The sequence below is a fragment of the Orbicella franksi genome, chromosome 5 (genome assembly GCF_964199315.1).
Source record: "Orbicella franksi chromosome 5, jaOrbFran1.1, whole genome shotgun sequence".
NCBI lineage: Eukaryota > Metazoa > Cnidaria > Anthozoa > Scleractinia > Merulinidae > Orbicella > Orbicella franksi.
Window position 1 is genome coordinate 32022088 of NC_138149.1, and position 25965 is coordinate 32048052.

The following is a 25965-nucleotide window of genomic DNA, read 5'->3' on the forward strand; positions in this document are numbered from 1 at the left end:
AGAACTTAATGTTTTTCAGGACTGTTGGCTCTGAAAGTCGACTGTATGATTGCTAAGAAACCGCTGTAATCCTTAACATAGTGAAAATTGCATTAAGTACGAAGTTCGTATATAAATCATTACATATGCCTTGTAAGGTTAATACCTTCAGAATTCGGATAAATGTTCACAAATCCCGTAGCGGTGTCCCAGGCCGTCACAGGGATGTCAGCGGGATATGAGAATCTGGCTTTGGTCTCCTCTCTGATTGACAGCCGCGGTTTCCCGCTGTTTTCTTCTACTATCTCCAGGTCAAGGGAAAACCTTTTTTATAAAATAAATACACATTGGCAACATCGTTCTAACAGAAAACAACATACGAAAACTAGGTTGAGGTTGTAAGGGCGTTTAAAGAGGAGTCGCAGGTTATGGACATATTTGACCTCGCCTTTGACATGACATGACGTTGGATCAAAGTTGTACAAAGTCGTGGTGTCTTTGAACGCCTTTCACACGCATCAAATTTGGAGTCAAAGTTATTGACATCTTTGACCTCGCCTTTGACAGGGAACAAATTTATGGCAAGTCCATAATCATGTGTACTGAAGGCATCTGCGGTCGAATGTCAACCGATACCCTCGATCGATTTTGGATCGACAATTTAGCGGCACCTCGGTTGACATCTCGATCGACACTGCATCGACATCTTGTTCAGCGACATCTCGGTCGACAGTCCACTAATTTTCGATCAATGCATATGAGTCGGTCGACACTCGGCCCACTATTGACCGACTGTTGATCGAGTGTCGACCAAGTATCGATTGGGATGTCGATCGATATTTGGTTCCTCCTTTGACGTGCGTCAAAAGTTTGGACCAAAGCTATCATCATATTTGACCTCGTCTTTAACGAATATCAAATATGCAGTAAATCCAATTTTTGGGGGATCTACCCATCCCCTGGAGTGCTGCATGAGTATGCTGCACATCAATTCCTTCCTTCCTCTCAGGTTTATAACTCAACGAACCTTTCTGGTAATGATCAATGGCGCTAAGCCACGAGTGCGGAAGGGTTGCCTTCGACTGTGCCCGACTTTGCCATCTCCTTAACCGCGCGAGTGGGAAGATGACAGGCACAGCCCAGCCCATACGGAAAACTGACTTGACGGCTTGGACGGAGTAAACCAGCTGAACTTTGTCGAGTATCATTGTCAGATAAAACACTTGTCTTTATTGTTGTCCTAGAATTTCTAGTTTTTTTAGACATTTATCTGTTAGACTAAATGAGTAGTGTTATGTAAGAAGGCACTAAGTTTTGCTAACCGTCAAATAAGGGTTATTTAGACTGTCAACAGGGAAACGGGAAAATTTAGTTTGGCGGTCCACCCTCAGTGTTTTTTTCGTTTGAATCATCTGACAGAGTAGAGTGACATAATTAGGCTATCTGCAATACTTGGACCCCCAGTATTGTGGAAATCACGGGCCAGACAAATTCTAAATCATTGCCTTTTAAAGGGGGTTCTTTTTAATTACCAATTCATCATGACTTTGTCGCCAAGGAAGATTTCTAACCGTCATATTTTGAAAACCAGACCTCTTACGGATAAGCTTTTTTGCACAGGTTTGTTCCATAGAAGACTTCTGCAAAAGTTTCAAATCACAGCCATATTTGACCAGTCATGTGTCCAGAATGGTAAGCACCCTGAAACTTAAAAGGCATCTAAATCTGAAGCTTTAAATCAGTGTCAATACATTAAGAACGTCCAGGTGCTTAATGCTACGTATGGGTTTTATGAAACTCGCAATATCATTAAAGTTATCAGGTAATAAACCCCCGTATTAAAGACCGGCTTTCTACAATAGCTTTCCTCTGTAACGGGTAAACAGTAATTCCATACGTACAGTTACAAAGAAGGCTAAATTATTTCTGATTCATAAGAAAAGTCAGAACTCTTCCTCTTTTCTTCCAAAATTCTAAACGTGCGACTTAGGACTGGCACTAGTTACGCACGCGAAATCACATTGTTTCACAGCAAATGTTCCCTCATATAAATTTACCATTTAGCACTGCAAAACGCTCCAAAATAACTTTCCCAATTCCTCTAAATATCGCCTTCAGCAATCCCTTAGCAACTGCTCTAAATCTGTAGTTAAGAAGGCCCCCTTAAACGCATGTTAAAAATGTTTCTTCAATTTCAAAGAACAGTTTTTTCCAAATGTGTAAGTTCTACTACTGCGCATGCCCACACCAACCGCTGTCCTACTAAAGCTGCTTTCAGACAACACAAGAAAGTCACACTCGGCTGACATGAAGTGGTCATGTAAAACTCCCATCATACTCTCATCGGAAGGCGGTTTTTCACCTTTTTTGAAGATATCTAAATGTTCTGGCTTATATTCTGCGGTGATAACCTTTTCTGCAAAGTGTTTTCTCGCATAATCTTTCACCAGGAGACTGTCCGCCGCTAGAAACCACCGCGCATGTTTTCTACCACCAAGATTGAATAGTTTTCGCTCGACTTTCGTTGCACACCAGAAATATTTTTGAAAATCAAACTCAGAAACTCTTGTATGATTTCTCCCGAACGGTTTATCCCCTAGTCGAATATGAATTCCTATGACGAAGGCGCTGTTTTTACGAAGCTTTTTTCTCGTGTTTTGTAAAGCGTTCTGCAAGCGAGGAGTTGTGTGGAACAGGAAATCAAACGCGCAGCCTATCATTGCGTACCGCTGGGAGCCTGGTAACAGGGGGATGATTTCCATGTCTTGCGCTCGTTGCATCAGATCTTTGTTCTTCTGCATTACGCCTTCCGCAAAATATAAAATCGATGTTACAATTTCCACCGGTTTATCGAAATAAACCTTGAAATTTTCTTTTTTCACCAAATTCACCACTGCTGAAGTGTTTTTTGTTAACCAACCGTCGAGAGCTTTGTTTGTATGACCACCAGTTCTCCAGTAATGTTTGCGTGTTTCCAAAAGTGGAATCGGAAAAGTCCAGTTGATATTCTTTGGCGTCAGAAAGCTTTCTAACGGTTTGGGTGCTTTCCAATGAATCAAAAACGCCCGATCAGTAAGAATTGCCAAGTAAAACAACGAGACCATTGCGTAAACTCGGTTGCCGTAACCACAACAGCCTTTGTTTGTCCAAGGACAGGAGTAAACGAGAAATTTCGCTTCTCGCTTGTTGTTGATGATGTCTTGGTGCAGAGATTGATATTTTGACTGCCATACTTTGCCACAGATATCTGGAGAACTGTAAAGCTTTTGAGTTTGCAATGTAGTTTGTGGTCCCTCTTTCGTGGCGCTTACAACTCTTTTATTCATAGTTTTAGCTGCAATAAACAGAGAAGCACCCGTCATCACGAGGAATTATGGAGTAATATATCAAATAATAAATATAATATAATAAATTCCTCAAGGAACATCTTTCTTTCTTTTTTTTTTTTGAAGAACTGTCTTAAAACAAGACGTAGTGACATACATTCTTATTTTATTAGAGGTAGCACGAATCTTTTTTTCGAGCAAAAGAGAGACTGTTCGCAGTCTATTGGACATTTGGCTTACCTGGCACAATGATGGTTGCTTTTTTCACTATTTCTTCTTGATACTTAAATATTCCTGTAAAAAGTACCATTGCAATGACTAATATGGCAAGAATGGGCCATCTGAGCATGCGACAAAGACGGCGTGACATCGCTGCTTTGTGGTTGGGACAGTAGGGGCTCAGCTGATGCCTCAAAAAGGAGAAAAAACCGGAATCATTCTAATGCTAATTTGGATAAAGAGAAATATCATAAGAGTAGAATATACCGTAAACTGCCGCTTAAAAGCTTTGGGCTTAAACAACTTCGTAAGGGTTTTTAGATTGGCTTATAAACGGAGGGGCTTATATCCTAACAGGAATAAAATAAACGGTCCGCTAGGCGTACTTGAGGGCTTATGGCTAGTGTTTTCCATTGGGTTGGCGTATTCTAGTCTTACGAGTGGACAATTTCGTGCTAGGAACGTCCTTGAGCCTGCTGTTTTAAGAAGGGCTTTCCACAAGTTGCTCGAGAGTTTCCCAAAAAGTTGCTTGAGATTGCCCAAAAAATTGCTCAAAAGTTGCTTTTTGTAAAGAAGTTGCTCAAAAATTGCCCTCCCCCCCAAAAAAAAAAAACAAAAAAAAAAATTTGTTGCTCTCTTGCTTTATTTGGTCTGATGCAAAAATATGCAAATTGTACCATAAAAGTAAGATTTCTAAGCATTTTTGTGCAATTTTGCGGCGTAACCAGCGTTGCTAAATAACTTTGTCTTCAATTAAAACCAAAAAATGTATGATTAAAGCTACGCGTTAATTCGTAAAAATTCTAGTGTGAGCCAATAAATTGTTGTTGCTGTTGTCAAGACTTCTAACCATTTTCATGTAATTTAACTGCTGTAATCAGAGTTGCTGAACGCATGTAAACTTGTCCTTAATCTAAACCAACTTACGTTGTACCAGACTACCAGTACATAGAAATGCACGTCATTTTCAAGGCACTGATCGTCCGTCGTTTCTTTTCATCAGGTCTACAATACTCTGGTCCTTTTCCTTGCTTTTTGCAATAACTTTCTTTGATTTAATATGTTTCTGGGATGCAATGTGCTTTATAACAGAGCTTTTCGTTTAGGACACGGTTTCCTTGTGTGCATCACATCTGAGTTTACACGACACCACAGTAAGATGCTGTCTTTTCAGCCCTTTGAAATCATTTTATCTATAATAAAATATAAAAGAAAATATGACCTTTATTTACCCTCGGCAGTGTTATGGCACAAGTGCTAGTGGGGCCGAGCAAACAACTGAAATAAAGAATCCAAACTGGCCGGAGACAAACCAGTTGGCTCTCCCAAGCACTCACATCTGGATCGGCTGTGGCGCGGACATTTCACTTTTTTTAGCTGGATTTGCTTGCACTTTGCGTTCTCCTGAAATTGCCGCTTTCGCTGGAGTGCTCAGTCTTGATCTTGCCTCTGTGGTGACCCTCAAAGGATCTGAATGACTTTCTTCACCAGCTGAGACACTCGACTTTGAATTTTCTTGAAAAATTACCGCTGACCTAGCAGCCCGACTGCATTTATCTTGCATCCACCATCTGCCCCAGGGGGAGGGGGGATCTGGTTCCTTTTTCACAGGAAATTCATAAATTGTCTACTAAAACATTGTGAAATATGGAAGCAAGGCCAATTTAAGACCAGGGGACTATACAGGCAAATGATCCCGGACCGCAAACCATCCCGGGACCGGAAATGATTCCACGGCAAAAAGTTAGGAATGGCGTGGACTCCATGAAAAGTCTATGGATGGATATAAATATTTTTTAATTATCCTAGGTGAAAACAGAATCAGTACCTTCAGTTGCTGAGGCCACAAGTGTAATAATTGGCCTCAAATGTAATAACTGGCTCCAAATGTAATAACAGTTGGCCTCAAATGTAATAACTGGCTCCAAATGTAATAACAGTTGGCCTGAAATGTAATAACTGGCTCCAAATGTAATAACAGTTGGCCTCAAATGTAATAACTGGCTCAATTATTACACTTGTGGCCTCAACATACCTCAGGTATAATTAAAGCAGCAAAATAAAACATTAAGCAGACTGCGCAAAATACGAAATTGACATGTGTCAACTGTATAAATTTTTCGTTTGGGAAACGCACCGCAAAAATAAACATGAACCCTCTGCTATCTAATTAACCACTTAGAACTTTTCCCTGTACACTTCTTATACCTGCGTCCTTGGTAGACAGGGGCGTCCATGAAAGTGCACAAGAGTTCTTTGTGCGAGTTACCCCAGTGTTCTTTGGATAAATTCATAAACGATTTATTTACCTTGAATGCCGTACGAGTGGAGCTGTTGCTTTTGCTCGTGCAATTTTCTTTTTACTGTCAATAATCTCTTCTGTGCCGAAAGCAGCGCGAAACCTGCAGTCAATTCACTTGGGAATTCTTAGTTGTCTCCAACTTTGAGGGTATAGTGAACATATCACGCATCTCAGGCCCGGAGGTTCGGGGAAGTACCTAGCTAAACTACAAATTTCAAACACAGGATTCCGTGACGTTGGTTTCATGTTTTAAAAAGCTGTGAAATTTGCATTTAAATCGATAATACTGTGCATTTCGCTCACGTTATCAAAATATTGTAGCATTACTGTGAAACTCAGAAAAACGTCAAACCAATGGAATATTATTGCACAGCAAGGAAAAAGCCAGTTAACCTTGAGAAAATGAACCGCAAACAGGAGCTGTAATCAGTTGTGGTTTTGAAGTTTCAGTCTCGCGTGTCCTGGGGCCCGTTTCTCGAAGGTTCCGAAAAGTTTTCGCACCAGGAAAGCCGTAGCGAAATCTTCAAACCTTATGATTACAGAGCTGTTTTATTCACATGATATTCTTAACATGAAGAGAGGTTCTCTTCATACAAAAAGTTTCAGGCGTTACGCCTCTTTGTTTTTAGATACAGATAAATTAAAAATTGCTTTGCGGGCCCGAAAAGTTTCCGGGGCTTTCGAGAAACAGATCCCTGCGGAACTTAAATGTAATTGGTTAAGTTCACAGTTAATCTTTCAGAATCAAATCAAAGTGTTCACAGTTTTCTGAGTTTCACATAGATAAAAAAAAAATCGATTATATAATTTTTTAATCCACTGTCCAAACGTTGAGTCCATACGTTGCCCTCTTTTATTGCGAGGCGCCCTTTCTGGTGCGGTGATCATTTGCGGTACAATTTGGGGATCAATTCCGGTCCTGGGATCATTTGCGGTCCAATTTGGGGATCATCTGCGGTCCGGGGATCATTTGCGGGTCTGTACAGCTCGAGATTTCTATTTAAACAATAGAGTGTTTCTTTCGAGGAACTATTTAGTTCCTCAACAGAAACTAGTTGCTAACTATTTAGTTCCTTTAGCAAATACGTTAGTTTAAGAACATCAAATTTCCAAGGGACAGCTATCAGATCGATCGTTCCGAGACACTCTATTGTCTTTATTGTTCACCACTAAATCTTCTTCCGCGCACCACCAAATATCATATTGCATTATTTTCAACTTTTTTAGATGAAAGCCGTTAAAGCCAAATGTAAATTTGAAAAAGAAAACAGACAAAAACCCACTTAATACAATTTCAATTGTTTATTTTCTGTAAGCCCGCTTGTTTACTGAAAAATTTTCACGCACGACTACTATCCATCCGGGTATTTTCCTCGGACAGGCCCTATGGACTGATAGTGTCTCTCCGCGGATGAAAATTGTCGCGTCACGTGATCAATGTTAAGCCAACAAGAATCGGAGATTATAGGTTATAGTAGTGGTGGACTATAAAGCGTGATAGTTGACGGGGGCGCAGCCCGAGTCAATTACATAACCTAATTGTTTTAGTATAAATCTACTAGTCGTTCAAAAATTTATCCAAATCCTTTTCACAGACTTCGAAACGCCAGGAAGCGGCCGTCATTTTGTTAACAAGGGCACACTGCTACGCTACTCGCCATCTATCACAGATTATAGTTCACCACTTAATTTTCTCCTATTCTTATTGGTTTAAATCTGGGGAGAGACACTATCAGTCTATAGTGCCCGTCGGAGGAAAATACCGGATGGATAGTACTCGTCCGTGGAAATTCTCGGCTTGTAGTTGCGGGGCAACTATAAGCCGATAGTTCCTCAACAAGAACACTCTATTGTTTAAATAGATAGTGAGTAGCGTAGCCAATCAGAGAACGGCATTCGTGATAGAACGCCAGTAGGTTTACACTGATCAACAATTAGATTATTCGCCCTCGATTTCTATGAGGTGATAGTTAATGAGGCCGAAGGCCGAATCAACTATCACCTCACAGAAATAATAATAATCTAATTGTGTTAGTAGAATTCTACTTAAACTTTACTTCAAATAACCGTTTCCAATTACTCTCGACGTATTAAACTTTGTGCCTTAGAAAGATCGCTCGGATTGAATTGTCATTTGAAATTGAAGTTGCGTGCACGCAGCATCCTTTTTTGAAAAATTTCAAGATTTTTAAAGTCAAGAAACCATTAATGTTTTTCTTTTGGTCTTCCCAGGAATTTATTTATCTATTTGCATCTGTCGTCTGGTGTCAAATCTTTCAAACAGACAACTGAAGAATTTGAGTGGAATGAAAGCGGTGAACATGAGGGTAAAGCATCAATTTCAAGCTGATGTTAGCAACTCAGAAATACCATTTTCTCCGTGCGACATTTGTGTTTTAAGGAGAGGAAGCTCTTCGCGACCGTTCGTGCAAGGCACTTCTGCATTTCGCAGAGCTACTTAGAACGCAAATATTCTTTAATGTACGCGGTACAATTCTTCATGGAAACTGCATCGTTAACTATAGAAAACGTAGCGCATTTTATACAAGAGCCTAAAGCAAGCTTAAATTATCAATAAGCGACGAAATTTACCTGTGGGATATCCTGCAATTTCCATTTGTTTACAGAAGGACCAGAATTGAGTGCAGTCAATGGCGGCTAACGCCACAGATGGCTACATGAAAGAAGAATTGGTGTTAGTCAATGATGCAACAAACTTAAACAACGGAGGCAGAAATCATAGCTAGTCCTAGATAACAGAAAACCCAACAAATATGATGTGATTTTGTTGAACTGCTTTAAAAAATGACAGAAAAAAACATAAGGAAATGAAGGAAGCTTGCTATGGCGAGGCTGAAAATAAACTTGGTAAACATTGTCAGTCATTGCCAAGAGCATTCTCCCCAAAGTTAGAATGTTCGTATGGATGACTTACGAGTTCCTCACTCAGGATCTCTGCGGCTTTGAAGTAGTCTGGCTTCATGGATTTACAATAACCGCAGCCTTAGGAGAAAAAAAAAGTTTGTACAACACAATTAAAAAAACAATCATCAAAAACGCACACCTCTACATTATGATCTTAAAAGGCCACTTTCGAAATACTATAGTCCTAACTTGGTGAGGAGGCTTAGGGGAATATGATAAAACAAGAGAAATCATTCGTCACTCTCGATGTTACTTCTTTTGCTTTACTCCCTGAAGCCTGGGTGCCATGTTAGAATTTTATTACTTCAAAAAAAGGACTTATTTCAGGCATCAAGTTTTGATAAACATCAAAACATTTAAAATGCTCTTTCTATTTCCGGTAAACCAATAAAAGACTTGCACCAGTTCTTTTGACTGACACGTGAACGCCACCTGCAAAACACGTGGTTCTTTATATGTTACCCCGGTTACCGATAAGTCTGAAGCTGGATCGGAAGTAAAGAATTAACCCGTAAAGTACTTTGGAGAGCAAAAAATCAACTCAAGTATTTCTTTCAGTTGAGCGTTAGCCCTGGAAGGGAGGGCCTCGGTGGGATTTGAACTTACGACTCCAAAACGAGCGAAATTGCGGTGGGAATTTGTTGCGAGTTTTGCCGATAAGTTGTTCTGTCTTCTGCTGTTGACAAAAACAGTCTACCTAAAATACATTACCAAACCGTAATCAAGGGCCTATGTATAAGTATTTTAAACCGATCAAAGTTAACAGCTTACTTACGAGGATTGAACAGCATGACTAGCACTGAGGAATGTTCTTCTATGAATTTATCCCACGTCTCGTTCGTAAGGAAATGCACCTTACCAGGCTCTTTACTCCAGTCAGGTGGCGGTGGAGACGGGGCGGGCTTCTGGGGACTGGAACACAGACAAACAGAAACCATCTTCAGACAAAATTTTGTCAGTATGTCTCTTGGCGTCAGAATTACTTTACAGGTAAATATTGATGCATAATCTACGTTCTTCATAAACCTACAAATTGGTCACTTTGGTTGCTTTTTTTAGCGCGACGAGGAAATGCTCAACGAAATGTCGAAACCAAAAACTATCTTCAATTTTCTTTTGGAGCCATTTAAATCGCCTCTACTTACTCCTTCATGAAAGCGAGCATATCTTCAGCTTTCCTTTTCTTGGCGTACTTAAAGGCAAACGCGCCATCCCTGTAAACCGTAAAGGAATGAACACTGTATCAGTTGATTTTCTGGTCAATCAAACAATCTTTTCGCCATCTTCTGACGAGGTAAGAAGACACTATGAAGTCTCCGTATTAGCGGTGACGTGTACATATCTCTCGCAAAACTACAATTATCGCGATTTTGAAGCTGTTTAATAATTTAACCTTTCGCAAATCCAATAAATTTGTACAGTTGGACCTCGCTTATTCGAACTCGGTTATTTGAAATTCCCCGTTATTTCGAATTCAAAACTATTTCTCTTGGATTTGCCCTTCAGTCATTGACTATCGGCCATTTCGAACGCTCGCTATTTCGAACTATTTTTTGTTTTTCTTGAGAGTTCGAAATAGCGAGGTTCGACTGAAATCACAGCCAAATGAGAACAAGCCGAGAAGGTAAGACTGTGAGAAGGGCGTTTAATCAGATAAGTTCAATAAAAGCACAAGAATAGTACTGGAAATTTTGTTGAGTCATTCTAAGATCATTTGGATGTCGTGCGATTCGGCGAATTAAGCAGGTGTCTGATTTTTAGATAGGAAACAAAATTACGAAAAAAGTTATTTTCTAAGTCCTTACTTTGTTACTTACTTACAATACTTACTTGAAGTATTTCACTGTTCCATTTGAATTCAAAAGAAGGGAAAGGAAAAAAGGTAATTTTAATACTGTCAACTTTCAACAACTACTACAACAACAAGTGAAGCATTACAAATTTCAGTTCAAAGTATTTCTAAACATTAACATGCCCGCTTCGTCTTTTTTCGTCTAAGGAAAAGGGAATGAAAGTGAATTGCAAAGGGAATTTAGGTAAAAACTAATGTAATGTACTTAACACAGGGCCTAACAAGTTCACGAACAAGACAAAGTGAAGTTAGACTGGATGACACATAACTAAATCATCTATTCACGAGTTACTGTACTGATCTGCGCATGACAGGAAGTGATGTACTCACATGAGGGATAACGCTTGACTTCCTGTTCAGTGCAGAGTTCTTTCTCCGCAGTGCAATCTACTGCGCCTAGGCCACCAGGAATCTACCGAAGAAAAACATTTATTAACTGAAGAATACTTCGCGGACGCGACAATAAAGACTCAAGATCACAAATAGACAGTCAGAGACACACGGGGTGCACAAAACTCCGTGAGTCAAATACTTCGTAGCTGGGTTCACACTCATTTTCTAGACTGAAAAATGTATTTACTACGATTATCAGTTGAGTAAGGCGAGACGAAAGTTTGGTCACCAAGTTTTAACGTAAAAATCGTGTTGTTGTCACGAGCAACTGGCTCCGTATCCGTTGGCAACTTGTCCGCCTTTGACGTCAATTGGCAGCAAAGCGCGCGAAATTGTAGGCGACGCGACAGGCGACCAACGGCTGTTGATATTGTTACCAACGGAAACGAGGTAAGTTGCCCGTGACAACAACACGATTTTTACGTTAAAACTTGGCGACCAAACTTTCGTCCCGCCTTACTCAACTGATAATCGTAGTACATGATTGTTTATTTAGTCACCTTCTTCTTAGTGTTGATTTTCTTGGCCACTTGAGAAAATTCGGGTTTGATTTTCTGGCAGTGTGGACACCCTGTTTTAATCAAAATAAATAAACAAATAAACAAACAAAATAGAACAACGAAACGACGTTATAAATGAACGAATAAATTTACCAATCAATGATGGAAATAAAAAAAAGAAACAACATAAATAAATACTTATAAAGGATTGCTGAAAGTAACATTCCGCTATATGATGCCCCAAACAAGTCGCGGTTGATTCCCAATATGGTGGCAATTGGCTTCCTTCCCAAATCAAACCTTTTGATTTCCTTGTTGCCTGTATTCCTAGATTAACTGGCCAGAGAGCAAAAACTTATGAATTGAAGAAGTGCCTGGTTGATCTGCTCTACTTTAAAACCTCTTAATGTTGCAGTTCCTAGGGAGTAATGCTTTAATTATCCCGACAAACACAAGCAATAAACACGCGTTCTATGGCGTAAAGGGGGGAACACCGCTCCGCAATCGGCGTGACAGACGAACTTCCATTGCGTGACCAAATGCCAAACTTATCTCCCCAGCGGTTAATTCTGCACTGGATCGGACAAGTCGGCGAGGCCAAAAGCTTGCGCGTCCTAGTAGCGTAACTCTAAACGGCACTACGAGCTGACCTCCGGTCAGCATCGTCCTAGAGTGTAGACAGTTCTCAAGCCTTACTTATCTCCCCAGCACTACGAGCCGACTCCGCCGGCACGTGCTGGATCGGACAAGAAGAGGCATAAAAGAGCGTTAAATAGCGCCACTAAATTAGCGAAAACGAAGCTTGGGGAAGTCGCTGCAAGACTTAACCGATAGCGTGGCACGAGAGGTGAACCCCAGTTTATTATTTATATTAATGAACAACGACAATAAACCTCCAAAGGGAGGGAAGGGTGGGAGTTACAATTTCGAGGGCTAACTAAAAGTTACAGTGGTGATATAACGAGCGAATGATGCTAAAGTCCAAGCTAAGCCTCTTTTATAGGTAGACTGATGTCTAGGTTTAAACCAATATAAAATCGTGTACCATGAAACGTACAGAGTCCATGCGGCCTTGAACGAAACAAGAATGGGGCTATTTAAAAGACTAGCCATACAAAAAGCATGATATAGTTAAACCGGACGTTGTTGCAACATGTATACGTGAAAGGCTATTGTGAATATTGTTTAAACTAGACAAGAAAGACTTCTATAATGTTCTAACGCGTAACAGTTCTATTGCGTTACGTTTAACAACAGTAAGCTAGTGACTGTACGAAAATAGCGTCACGCTCCATTAACTGCGCTTTAACGATTGACTTTAAAGCTTTATATTTTGATTCGTTCTTGTTACTGCACCTCTTTCGTTCTTAGGGCTACAGGAATTGTTTGTGTCTTTTATTTGTTGTTACGTTTCGCTAATTATAAACTTGAAGGTAATTAGTGCAGGTCGCCCTTATGCGGTAGCCGGAGGAGGGGGGGGGGGGGGGATCTTGAAAGTACGGCAATTCTACACTGGCCATAAGCCTGGCATGTAAGATTTATAACTTACATGGAGCGTAAAACAGGATTAAAGCAGAGCTGTGAGTCTGAATAAACTCCCGGAAAGTGCTCCCTGTTAAATGAACCACATCAGTATCCTCGTCACTCCAAGCAGGCTCAACCGGTTTTTCAGGTTTGGCTGGTTTGGCGTCAGCTGATGCTGAATCTTCTTGACTACAACAAGAACAACAACAGCGAATTGTAAGAAATGGCCTGTATTCTGGCTACACGCATTACTCATTGAGGAGTTTGATAAGTGGCCGAATAGGTCGAACCCTGGGCTTGAAAATACTCTAATGATCTCGGTTCCACTTGTTGAGACGTGTTGTTCTAGTCGTGTTGTTCGAGTTGACGTCCACTGCTGAGCTTGAAAAATAGCCATCAAATGGGGAAAAAACACTAACCAGGCCTTCTTCTGTTGAAAAGTTGACACAAAACGATTTAAACAGGCGAGCTGGCAAAAAGAGAGTTTATCGCCTTTTGACGTCAACACAAGCGAACAACCCATTTCAAGAAAATTTGCTGCAGTGTTCTGTGGTCTATGGCTACTATATAAATCAGCGCATGTTATGGCATGGTTGCATTAAAAAAAGAAATAAAAAGAAATAAAAATAAATAAATAAATCGCCCTTTCCCTGTAGTGAATTTTAAACTTACATCAACAAGAAGTCTACAATATCCTCCTTCGCCCTCGCTTTTCTGTATTCCGTAGAAAACTCGCCCTTCCTGTACAAGACAAAGATGGCAATTCAATTATCGAAAAATGCCTTTCATAACAATAAATCACTTGACTTTTCTAACACCAAAATGATTGTTTATGGGCACGTTAAGTCTACATAAGAGCCAAGTGGACCATCAGGCCGGAGCTTATCCCAGTTTCTGTAGCATGAAGTGACTAGGAGTATTTCTACTCTCCCCTGGATGGGATGCTAGTCCATCGCTGGATTACCCCAGCATTAAATTCGCCGGTACCCATTTATAAACCTGTGTGAAGAGAGGCACTGTGAGAGTGAAGTGTCTTGCCCAAGAACACAACGCAATGTCCCCGACCAGGGCTCGAACCCGGACCGCTCGATCCAGAGACGAGCGCGCTAACCATGAGGACATCACGCCTCCCAGATTGTTCATACGCTCAGGAATTGAACTGAAATCATCAAGAGTGCAGCTACAGTATTTACCAAAAATATAGCCTTACCTGAAGTATTTAACTGTTTGTTTTTCAGTTTTCCAGTCACGTGCAAAGAAAAAACAGAATTGTTAGACCAAGAAAGAAAATGACAAGAAATCATCCAATGTAGTTAAAATCTTTGGGACTGGCCAGCGAAAGGAAAGTCCACGGAAACACACACGTGTAATGTTATAAAAAGTGCCCTTTCACTCCTCCCCGCCTGAACAATAAAATCTGTAATCGCACATCTAAAGGGTGGCTAAACAAGCGATTCCCAAAATGCGCTACTAAAAGTCGCCAGTGAAAGCAAAACGTGAAATCGGTACATGATTGAGCTTACTTGTAGGGTATCCTCCAATGTCAAATTTCTTCGCCAGTGATTTCTCTTTAGTACAGTCCACCGCTGCAAGCACGCTACGAGCCTGCAGTGATCAAAAGAAAACAGAAATAAACGGTGTGATAAATGATTTTAGAAAATAGCTTAAAGAAAACACGCGCGGTGATTGGTTTAATCTGGTGTTTCTATTAAGGTCATTCCACTGAAATAGAACCTGCACTGAGATTTTTGTGAAACTTTGCTTATTGATTGTTTATATTATAGGAACTTAAATTTTGAAATAAAAATGAGGGGTCCCCATGTTCGATTAGGAGCAACAGCACCTTGTTTATACCCATTAAATCCTTATAATAGCACTATGATTGTAGTCACGATTGCTTGCTAAATTCACGTTTCCGACGATTGTTTTTTGTTCTACACTGAGAATTGGTCCATATTTATTTTACAGAGAGAAATCTATTACTCAATTCAAAAAAACAGAAAAAAATTATAGGTCACCATACTCGTTTGCGAGAAAATGACGATTTACCTCCATGGCGAGGTCCAGCCGTAAAGAAAAAGCCGCCATTTTTTAATGCGCGCGCGCTAATCACGCGTGAAACTATGCGCAGTAGGTATGCGCAATGCAATACTGGGGAATGACCTTAAGCAATTAGATTATGAGCTCGAGATTTCTATCGCGTGACAGTTGCCGAGGCATAGAAATCGACAGCGAATAATCTAATTGTTTTAGTATAAATCGTTCAAAACGTTTTCTCAATCCTCTTCACAGACACCTCGAAAACGCAAAGAATCGGCCCTCATTTTGACAATAATCGCACACTTCTAGGCTACTCACTATCTACAACAGAATAGATAGTGAGTAGCGTAGCCAATCAGCGAACGGCATTCGTAATATAGAACGCTAGCAGATTTATACTAAAACTCGATAGGGCATATGTTTCTATTTCTTAAATGGAGTGCAGTTTCAAGACACGCTGGCTTTACTTTTGGAGTGCTAGACAAGAGAAACATAGGTAGGAGGTAACCACTTGGAGTTTGAGCCCAGCCCATGGTGTTCTTGGACAGAACACTTTATTCTTGCTTGCCGCACTCCATCAATGATTAAGTCGTCTACATCAGTACATGTGGATTGTCAGCCAAGCGTAACACTTGACAAACTGCTGGGATCAATCTGTGATTTACTCACCCAGGGTGAGTAGCAACACCCTTTCGCTTTACGTGGCTGCGTTACTTTTGAGTTAAGTGCCAGTCTTACAAATAGCAATAATTGGAGAAGAAATTTCCCTCCTAATTATGTTTACGCACGTTTTTGCTCTGCAACTCTTGTGCGGCCTCGCTGTATGCTGGTTTCATTGCTTTGCAGTGACCACACCCTGAAATACGAATGAATATGTTCCAGTTGAAACGTGAGTAAAGGTCTCGCCTGTTGTACCCTAAGAAGAAAAACACTGAACACTCCTCTATGGAGCTCGCTCATTGTTACGCAACCTCAGAATACATAAGCCGCCATCGTTGTTCTTTGTGGTAAGTACATCACATCCATAAATAGTAATATCAAAAATCTTGCTTCTCGTTTGTGATCGTTTAGTGATATTCCAGTCATTTACTTACTGCAAAACCATTATAGCTCTCTCACTGGAATGGTGATAAACCAAACAAAGAAGTCTCAGAGGACTTTCGTGTTGTTGAAACGATGGAATCCCACTTTCTCGAAGTTACCCTCTCCTCAGTTGAACACTGCAATTTTATCCCAATTTCTCAAACTATTCGAGGTTTCAAATCAATTTCGTTTCCGCCTTGGAGGTTCAAAAAATTGAATTACACAGTTCCTTAAAATAAATTGCTTGGTAAAACTGCCGAAATTCAAACAGCTAAATTAATCTGACACTCATAACACAACTTACATGGTGCATAGAACATGACAAGAACTGAATCGTGAGTTTTCATAAAGTCATCAAAAGTATCGTCAGTTAAATGAGTGACGTAGCTTGGAATGTCTTTCCATTCTGGCTCAGGGGGTGGAGGTGGGGGACCCTCACGGGGCTCTTCCATGAACTGGATGAAATCCTTAGCCACCCGACCCCCAGTGTACTTGAAGTCCTTTTTGCCATAGTTGAAGTAACGGAAAGTGGGGTATCTGAAACACAACAGAATGAACAATCAACATATAAATTCTCCTTTCAGTGTTCACACAGTTCCATGGAAACAGGTGATGAGAATAAAGAAAACAATCAACCTTCAGTATCAAAGATCAAGAAAGGATAATAAAAGGCAATTCATACCCATGGACATCATACTGGCTACACACAGCACTGTGAACTGTACAGTCAACAGCAGCATAAGCAACCTGATCAGTCAACAAGAAAAGCAATATTTGTCACTATTAAACCATAATATTATTACACCATACTAATCCAGTTCTGGCCCTCTCTCTCTGCCACACAACACATGTGCGACAGAGAGTTCGGAGGGCCAGAACTAGACTAGATGCCATACAGCCATAAAGACACTTCAAAGTGCCACTTGCTACTCAAATTTTCAGATAATTTGCTATCAATATTTATCTATGATGGAGACTGAGAAACTAGTTACAGAGATAAAAAACATTTTGTTTGCCATATAGTTCTAGTACAGAAAAGACTTTGCTGCTTCCCATAATAAAGCACAACAATTATATCATTTTTCCAAAACAGGAAATGAAACACCACACAGAAACGAAGATAACTTCCTTGCCTTGTTGTTGTCTGCATCATGTTGGGCAGCATCCATAAATTCTGGTTTAGCTTTCTTGCAGTGACCACACCCTAACACAGATACAGGACATAACACATTTGAACTTGTCTTAACATAAACACAGCACACTTAAACTTGACACATGTGAAACCAAGGGTGCTTACCATTTACAAAAACCATCCGGTAGGAAATTTCAGGCATAAGCATTAAACAATTGAATGCCACGTTGCGGGAGAAGGAATTGCTATAAAGTATATCCACATCAGCTAGAGAGACTTAAAAGAGCAGAAAAATAGCATCACCTCAAATCACGGCCCATATCTTCTGAAGCTTCCCAAACGGAATAGTGCGAACCATTTGATTTTCCAACTGGAATTTCTGGTTTTCCCATGTAAATGGTAAGTACCCCAACATTTAAGTCTGCTACTTACATGGAGCATAAAACATGACCAAGACATGTTTCTTCTTCTTAAGAAAGCCTTTGAATGTCTCATCTGTAAGGTGCTTCACCTCACTGGGGATTTCACTCCAATTTTGCTCTGGGGGAGGGGGAGGGGGTGGCTCCTTTGGACTGGAGAAAGGAAGAAGATAAACACAGATCATCTACTGATTCCTTTATAGCAATGCAATTGAGACTATGGACTTGGCAGTCATGTTTAAATGGCACTGCCCATTAGGTACAGTACATGTAAGTTCACTTGACATTGTGTTATGTCTTTGTGAACTTAGACACTTTTAATTACTCATAGTATTGTACTTTTCTCTACAAAATTAGTACTGGCATGTTTTTGGAACAAACTGCAAAAAATACTACCAAGTAACCTTCAAGGACTAGAATACCATCTGGGGGGAGAAGCAAATGTACCTCTGCATGCAATAACCAAAGTTTAGTGCCAGCACTGATGAATGGTCAGAGTTTTCCAATCGTTATTTATTATCAAAAGTCTTCAGTGGTCCAATTCCACAGTAAGTATGTGACCAGTGGTAACATGATCAAAACTCTCTCTCAATTAGTTCCGACCAGTTCTGATAGTGATATGGCTGGAATAAGAAAATCAATTGGCTGGCGTCAGAGTTCTGCAATAATTATGTATCAAGTGCTAATTCTGCATAGACATTTGTACGAATACAAGCTTCTCATGCTTGCCACTTACACTGTACATACATGTGCATCTAATACAGAGCTCGAAGTTGCAACCACTGGGGTTGCCAATGCAACAGATTTTTCTCACTGACGACTAACTTTTCACGCGTTTCACTGAAATACTTTTGCTGGTAACTAAATCTGAAAACTTAGGGGCAAGCTGGCCCCAAGGGTTTTTACCAAAAAGTCAAGCCCTGTAATAGGCAACTCCACTTTAGAATCTGCAAGACATCGTATTCATGCAGTGTGCTTTCTTAAATCACAATATGATCACAGCTCTTACTTACTCCTTCATAAATTCAACAATCTTATCAGCTGTTCTCTCATTCACATCAAAGGCAACTTCACCGTCTCTATAAATCAGTGATAACATAACAAAAAATGGTTTTCAACTCTAGCTGTAAAAACATATTTTTAAATATTAACAAAATTAACAAAACTTGAACACAGGAAACTTTAAGAACTGAAAAAGTTAAGAACTTTAAACTTACTTGAAATATTTCACTGCAAATAAATAAGAAAAGAAAAAAAAATCCATTAATTGAGGAACAAAGCTATGACAAAATTGAGACCACAGTGGCAGTGTGAAAATTATTTTCAATACAGTACTTGTAAGTACTTATTCACCACGACTAGAGATAAGTGAAAAACAACAATAATTTTGATAAGATTTTTACCTGCAAGTCAGTTAATACAGTGACATTTTTTACCTGTTGGGTAGCCCTCAATATTGAATCTTTTAGCTACTTCTTTTGCTTTTGTAGCATCTACTGCTGCTAGAATACCTGACACCTAAAATGAATAAACTCTTCGTCAACACGTCAGAGGAACACAACAGTTGGGATCTCTCAGAATGATATTACGATAAATATTCACATCTTTCAACAACAACTTAATTATGGTGTACAAGCAAAAATCTGAGCACTGTGTTCTAGGACTCAAGATTATATAGACAGAACTACATGTACATATATGCAGCACTTTTAAGCACAAAACTAAAAGATAGAGTAACATAAACTATTTACTGGCGATACCTCTTCATCCTTCATAGTCTTAGCAGCATCAGTGTACTCTGGTTTCATAGCTTTGCAGTGACCACACCCTAAGATTCAACAAGAAGATCTGTTAGATCTTATAACCGCGCTTTTAAAATTTAACTGTTTTCTTAGTACTACAGTCGCAACGCAGTCCATATTCCAAAGCAATCTTTGATGATTCATTGATTACTGTAGACATCACATCACTTGATCAACACACACTCTATTATTGCACCATCAGTCGTAGCCGTTGTGACATCTCCGATGACGTAATAGTCTTAATCTGGAACTTTCTTCGGGATATGTATGGGCATGAAGATACGAACACTATTACAAACCGCTTTCTTTCTTTAAAGTCACAATTAAATTTAATTGTTTTTTTCCCTTGAGTTAAGGGTTAGCAAAGAAGTCACACAAGTCACATAATTCAAGAATTGCGTTATCTACGGCTATCTTTAGTATGGTGGTTATTTCCCTATCAATGACGTAATCTTTGCACGTTCTGACACGTTCTTTGCTTGGCTTGCAAATATTTAATTTTCCTTCCGATCTATGAACTTGCTGCGATGAAACAGTCAAAGGATTTACTTCATTTGCCTAAAACCACAAGAAATACTCGCAAAATTACAAATAAATTAATGACCGTCGCTTCTGCCGAAATAAACTTGTAAAGTAAACACGATCTTATTTGTCACGTAGCGAAAGTGAAAGCTGCAACGTCAGCGCATTCCATGGCTGACGTAATACCTTTTTTCAGCGTATTTATTATTCCCTTTAAATCCAACGCTTTGATAAAACGAAAAGAAAATATATTTTACCCACAAAAAAGAAAACAATATCGGTAAAATTGTCCGTGTATTTATGTTTTAACAGCTTCTGGCGGAAAAAAATCACATGTTGCGTGACTCAAAGTTTGGCCGAGCGGAGGTCTGCGTCTGGTCACCGACAAAAAAAAAAAATAATAAACCACGGGTAAACCTAGAACCGCGCTCGGCCCATGGCCGCGCGGTTAATAAAAACAAGATTCAGTATCTTAAAAGCCATGAGCAGTAAGCTAGTGACAGGTTAGCAGATGTTTAATCTATCATCAGCGTGGACAGGCTAGGGTGGCACAACACACTGTGTCTTGTTCCGAGGGCATTCTGTCCCATCTGACCTCACCCACCCACTCACACTCACTCACTCATCCGCATCAGGACCATGAGGACTCTTGACGCTGGCCAGAAAATCATGACATCCACGTCTGAGCCCAATGCAGCAGCAGCTGCCCATGTGTGCCATCCAGGCTTGTTCCTGTCCTTCTCCACAGTTCTTCTCCACATCTCTCTTGGCCAACCTCGCCTCCTCTTACCTTCAGGTGCCCACGTCAGTGCAGTCCTCAAGATGTTGTCAGGACTCAATATTCAATACTCAATACATGCCCTAACTATCGCCATCTTCTCACTCGTATAAGGACTGACACTAGCATACTCCCTGTGGCTTCGTACAGCTCTTTGTTGCTCAGATGGTTGGACCAGAATCTCACCCACTAACCCACCCACTAACAATGGAGAACTTAAGCAAACCACAATGGCAATGCCAACAAGAATGCCACCAAACAAAAAGGCTTTATCAGTGAGTAGAACAATAGCTGTGCAGGTGTGCTATAAGTCTTTGTACATTTCTTTGCCATCCTCTGCACAACAACAATGTGAAATGACTAAGTTCTGCCTATTTATTTGGAATTGAACACTGACATTACAGACATTACATAATCAAATTGAGCAAGTTCTGAGACCTATAGATACTCTGAACAGATCTAATTCCGTAAGATATTAAATTATTTTATTTTTTACAAGGAGTTGTTGTCAGGGTCGCAGTTGTCAGTGCTCAAGTTCTCATATCATGCTGAAAGCAAGTTTCAAAGATACTTACATGGAGCATAGAACATGACCAGGACTGAAGGATTGTTAGCAATAAAGTCGTCAAATGTGTCATCTTTAAGATGGATGACTTCACTGGGTACGTCACTCCATTCTTCTTCTTTAGGGGGAGGAGTTGAAGGTGCAGGGCTAAAATGAAACAAAAATCACTTTATTGTACTGCAGTTTTAAAACCCAAAATAGGGTCTGGCTTCCAAGGAGAAACACAGCTTTTACATTACTCACTTTCTCATCCACTCTACAAGAGAATCTTTGTCATGTTTTCCTGAATAACGATACTTTTCTTCACCACCTCTGAAAAAGTCATATTAATGATAGAAAAGGGGTCAAAAGTAGGTTAAACTATGCTAATAAGAACAGCATAATATGTACAGAATTTCCAACTTTTAATGCCCGCTTCAAACAGACACTTCGATCTTTCACTGGGCACACACTGACATGTGCACATAGTCCCAAAGGTATCTGGACACTTAACATCTACTGTGATTTAACTTTAATGCAAATTTAAATATTTATTAATTAAAATAGTATATTAAACATCTTACTCAAAATATATCAAAGTCGGAAATCCAGTGATGTTGAATTGTTCTCTTATAGGATATCCTTCATATGTGTCTACATCCATACCAGCCATTATCTGATGGAGAAAATAGTTTGTGACTTAACTTTATTATGTTTTGAAATAAATACATGAAGGGAACTGCATTAAAATATAAACAATCACTACAGACGAGAGGTTGGTCACACAAATTTATTTAATATAATAAGATCCAATTTACTATATCTAACATTTGATATTGTTAGGACTCACAGCCTCTCCTTTGAGTTCAGTAGCTGCCAAAGCAAAGTCAGGTTTTAACTTCTTACAATATCCACACCCTGCAGAGGAAACAGAAGCAATGAATAACAACAAAGTACAAGGGAATAATTATATGAAAGATCATATCTTTGAACTGCAGGAAAAGATGTGAAGACATGATTGATCATTACAGTTAAACACACGACATCCAGGCATGGATCATGACATTGTTGTTATATAAAAAATAATGAAAGCCATATCTGAAATCACAGGCACATATAAAATTGTTATGTACAAGGTTTTGGAAGACAGTTCAACTTACATGGAGCATAGAACATGACCATAGCTGGTTTCTTCTCTTTTGTTGTCAGTTTAACAAATTCCTGCAAAAATAAAATAATTATATAATTAAGAATAACATTGCGCAGTTCCAGAAAATATCCCCCCACAAGAGGGATTGGAATTTCCTGGGGAGTGGGGGGTTCTGTAACACCAAAAAATTTAAAGAAATATATAAAGCTTAATTGGAATTTCCAGAGGCGTTTGGGTGGTCTTAGAAAAAAAAAAACTTCCGTGGGGGATTAAAATGGGTAATTAATAATGATAAAACTTATATATATTTTTATTTGACCTCGACTGCTGTGATTAAATATTTCCACCATGGCTATCGATATCAGGGCTGCCATTAAGGGTTGTAACCCCCAACACCTGTTACAGCTGAGTATGCTTGCTTTTCCCGTGATGCTATTAAAGAAATTACCTGTTGTTGAAAGAATTCATCCACAAAGTATGGAGTATGGGAAACATCAATAGAAGGACTTCCAGGTTTTCATGCACCCTTGTATAGCTGATTTAATTGGTCAACTTGAAAAATCATGACAAGTTTGAAATGTTTAGAACTTCACATAATTTACTAACCCCTCTAGTGTGAATATGCTGTACATCCTCTGTGCCTTCTTCTTCCTCCCATGGCATCTCTCCCAAAGGATCATTCAAAAAATTTATCATTGACTGCAGAGATACAAAGGTTATTTTCAAAGGACAAAAGTCAAACATGGAATATCAACATCACTGTGCTAATACAGTGTACTGCCTCAGCATAGCACAGTGTTCTGATGTCTCTAGTACGACAGCAAATCTATACAGTTTTAATAACCAAACTTTTACACAGACTGTATATACAATATTAGACTTCTTGTTCTCAGAGATACCTGTATCACATTGCCCAGCCCTAGATAAACTTAAACACTACATCGACAACAGTGTCACTATCGCAGGATAAAACACTTAGTATACCTTAACCGTATTCTTTCTATCATAATCTTTATTGAAGTTCCCATCTCTGCCAAATTGAAAAGAATGACTAAGATTTAGATCTCCTGGAATCTTTAAAGTACAGCGAGGGTTAGGTGTATTGGGGGGAAGGGGGGGGGGGAGAACAAGGTAACTAGGGTTAGTACAAGGTAAGGGAAAAAATGAGAAGGGAGAATAGAAAAAAGATCTTCATCAAAAGGGTAGCTAGGATGTGTAGGGAAGACATAATAATTTATTTGTGAGAGGGGGGTGGTGTGGTCAGTTTGAAAGATTGGAAGGTGCTCAGGAATGTACTGATGGTAACATGATAGTAGGAGTAGAGGGCATATGGGTGATATAAAGAATATGTGGGGAAGAGGAGCAAGTAGGCTCTTTTGGAAATGCTTACTATTGATAAAACAAAACTGTAAAATAAACGTACTGCTATCTGTCTATTAGATTTGACTCTCACATTGAATCTCAACTCAGAGGTATGCACAAGTGACATAACTTGTGAAAGATGGAAATATTCCTAGTTACTTCATTCTTTTCAGCTATTTTTTTCCTTTTTATAAGTATAGGTATAAGGATTTTTAATGAAACTAACAACCAATTGAAAGTGCAGCAATTATCTGCAAACGTTTGCACAGGTACATGTAGGTTAGCATTACCTAACATTTAAACTTACTTGTAATGCTTAAGCACAACAGGTTGTGGTGAAAGTTTAAGCTTCTTGCATAATTTTTTGGTATCTTTGCTTTCCCTATGAAGACATACAAAACAAATTGTAAGTTCTCTAGACAAGTTTTGGAAACAGTAGAAGATCTAAAGGGGCTGGAAGGCAAACGAGAGAAGATAAGACCACCCTTACTTAAATTGGGGGAGGGAGGGGGGCGGGTTGAGGAGGTTGGGGTAGAAGGGAAGGTTGCTGGACCCAGGCTTCCCCTAGTCCACAGCTAAGTACACAAAATAGTTTGGATACCTGGGCAGTAATCTAGACATAATTTCTCAGATCCAGATTCTCTTTTAGAGAGGATAAAGGCTTTCTATGCTAGGTTTTGGACTTGTATATCCAAGAAAGGCCTTTGGGCTATAAGATAATAGCCCCATTTTCCCTCAAGGCAGCACAACCTAGAGTAGCTATTTTCTCTGCACCCAGGTTTTGTTTCTCAAACTTGCACCCATGAACATGGAGGTTAGTGCACTAATGTTTCATCTACTATACAAGAAGGAGAAAAACGTATTAAGATTGGAATACAATGCATATATTAAAAATATAAGAAATGTATCAACTTCACAATTTAAATATCATTATTTTTTTACAACAGTGACAATATGAGTAAGAGTGATTTATGATAATTACTGCAGGTGTTCGTTGCTTTTATCTTCAGCTGTCTAGATCATTTAAATACAACATACCCACAATTTATATACGCTATCGTTCCTTTTCCTCTAATTTCCTCAGCAACTTGTGCCAGAACTCCAAATCTACTTGAAGCATCACGTTCTGCGAAAAGAATTGTTTGACAAAGCAGCTTGCAATTAACACTAAACGCGGTAATTTTTTTCCGGTTTCCAGGGTGACTTTGATATATTTTAGAAATCTAGACGAGTGCAAACCCAAAGAATATCACCAAACGTGCATAATGACTCATGCGAGTCCTAACATTCAATATTTGGTCTGGAAAAAATATTGGAGATATTTGTGCGATGCAACTAACATCCCCGAAATTTCCACTCGGGAACAGACTTGGTACAAATATTTCTGATCACGCAGTGACCTAGGGCTAAATTAAGGCTAATTTTGAACTTGAAAATTCAAATTTAGTGAAATAAACATGGTTATTAAGCTGTAATATAATACTGCCTCAAATAGGATAAGTTCTTTTTCACAAAGGAAATAAGAAACGTAAATTAAGCTTAATAGTAGCTATATTGTTTTTAAATATTTTCTACGAATTCCTTCAAACAGTGCATTCGATTTGGTCAACGTAAAACTCACCACTCTGAGAAAACAAAACTAGTAAATTCGTGTGAGTCCTTTGTAATTTCTTGAATGGTTTTATATCATTTACTTCTACGATCGAGCTCCTGTCCACCTTTTTCTTGGCCTGAAGGGATGGTCCCACGAGCTGTTAAAGTATAAAACTGCAAATTTACCACCGTATGAAATTCACTCAGGAAATCAACAGCATGTAAAATTAAGGGTTGTTAAGAATGTAATTGGTTAAAATCTAGAACAAAGAAAGGACAATAAGTATACTTACAAATGCTAGAAAAAGAAGCTTGGTTAACCCGTAATTTTTCTTCCCCATGTTTATGGTGTGAACTAAAATTCGTGTTTACTACGATCCCACGAGTACAAAATTTCTCGATACAAAAGCGATGTTTTGCCACGTGTGACTGGAGACTGGGCAGAGCAGATTCCCTGGAGAGTACAATTTTCAAAGAGTAATTTTTATTGGTTATTTTTAACAAGGGTGATTTTAATTGA

General features: G+C 39.3%; 2 protein-coding genes across 2 annotated transcripts; both read right to left on the reverse strand.

Moving 5' to 3' along the window:
• Window positions 1-1823: 1823 nt before the first annotated feature.
• LOC145488263 (uncharacterized) lies at window positions 1824-8500 on the reverse strand. Its single transcript, XM_081467090.1, has 3 exons — window positions 8419-8500; window positions 3546-3715; window positions 1824-3313 (listed from the first exon to the last, which is right to left on the reverse strand). The coding sequence occupies exons 2-3, from the start codon at window positions 3673-3675 to the stop codon at window positions 2154-2156; spliced, it is 1290 nt and encodes a 429-aa protein (XP_081323216.1). The 5' UTR covers window positions 3676-3715; window positions 8419-8500; the 3' UTR covers window positions 1824-2153.
• On the reverse strand, window positions 8026-25874 carry LOC145488276 (protein disulfide-isomerase A5-like). Its single transcript, XM_081467105.1, has 31 exons — window positions 25739-25874; window positions 25474-25603; window positions 24891-24978; window positions 24160-24234; window positions 23475-23520; window positions 23097-23189; window positions 22501-22561; window positions 22191-22258; window positions 21925-22016; window positions 21605-21673; window positions 21372-21508; window positions 19455-19522; window positions 19131-19212; window positions 18912-18924; window positions 18708-18773; window positions 17708-17847; window positions 17277-17347; window positions 16826-16890; window positions 16448-16680; window positions 15849-15916; window positions 14544-14625; window positions 14231-14243; window positions 13693-13761; window positions 13046-13209; window positions 11497-11567; window positions 10934-11015; window positions 10582-10594; window positions 9897-9965; window positions 9527-9663; window positions 8762-8829; window positions 8026-8500 (listed from the first exon to the last, which is right to left on the reverse strand). Exons 1-31 carry the CDS (start codon window positions 25784-25786, stop codon window positions 8390-8392), a joined length of 2592 nt encoding a protein of 863 aa, XP_081323231.1. The 5' UTR covers window positions 25787-25874; the 3' UTR covers window positions 8026-8389.
• Between the last annotated feature and the right edge of the window lie 91 nt (window positions 25875-25965).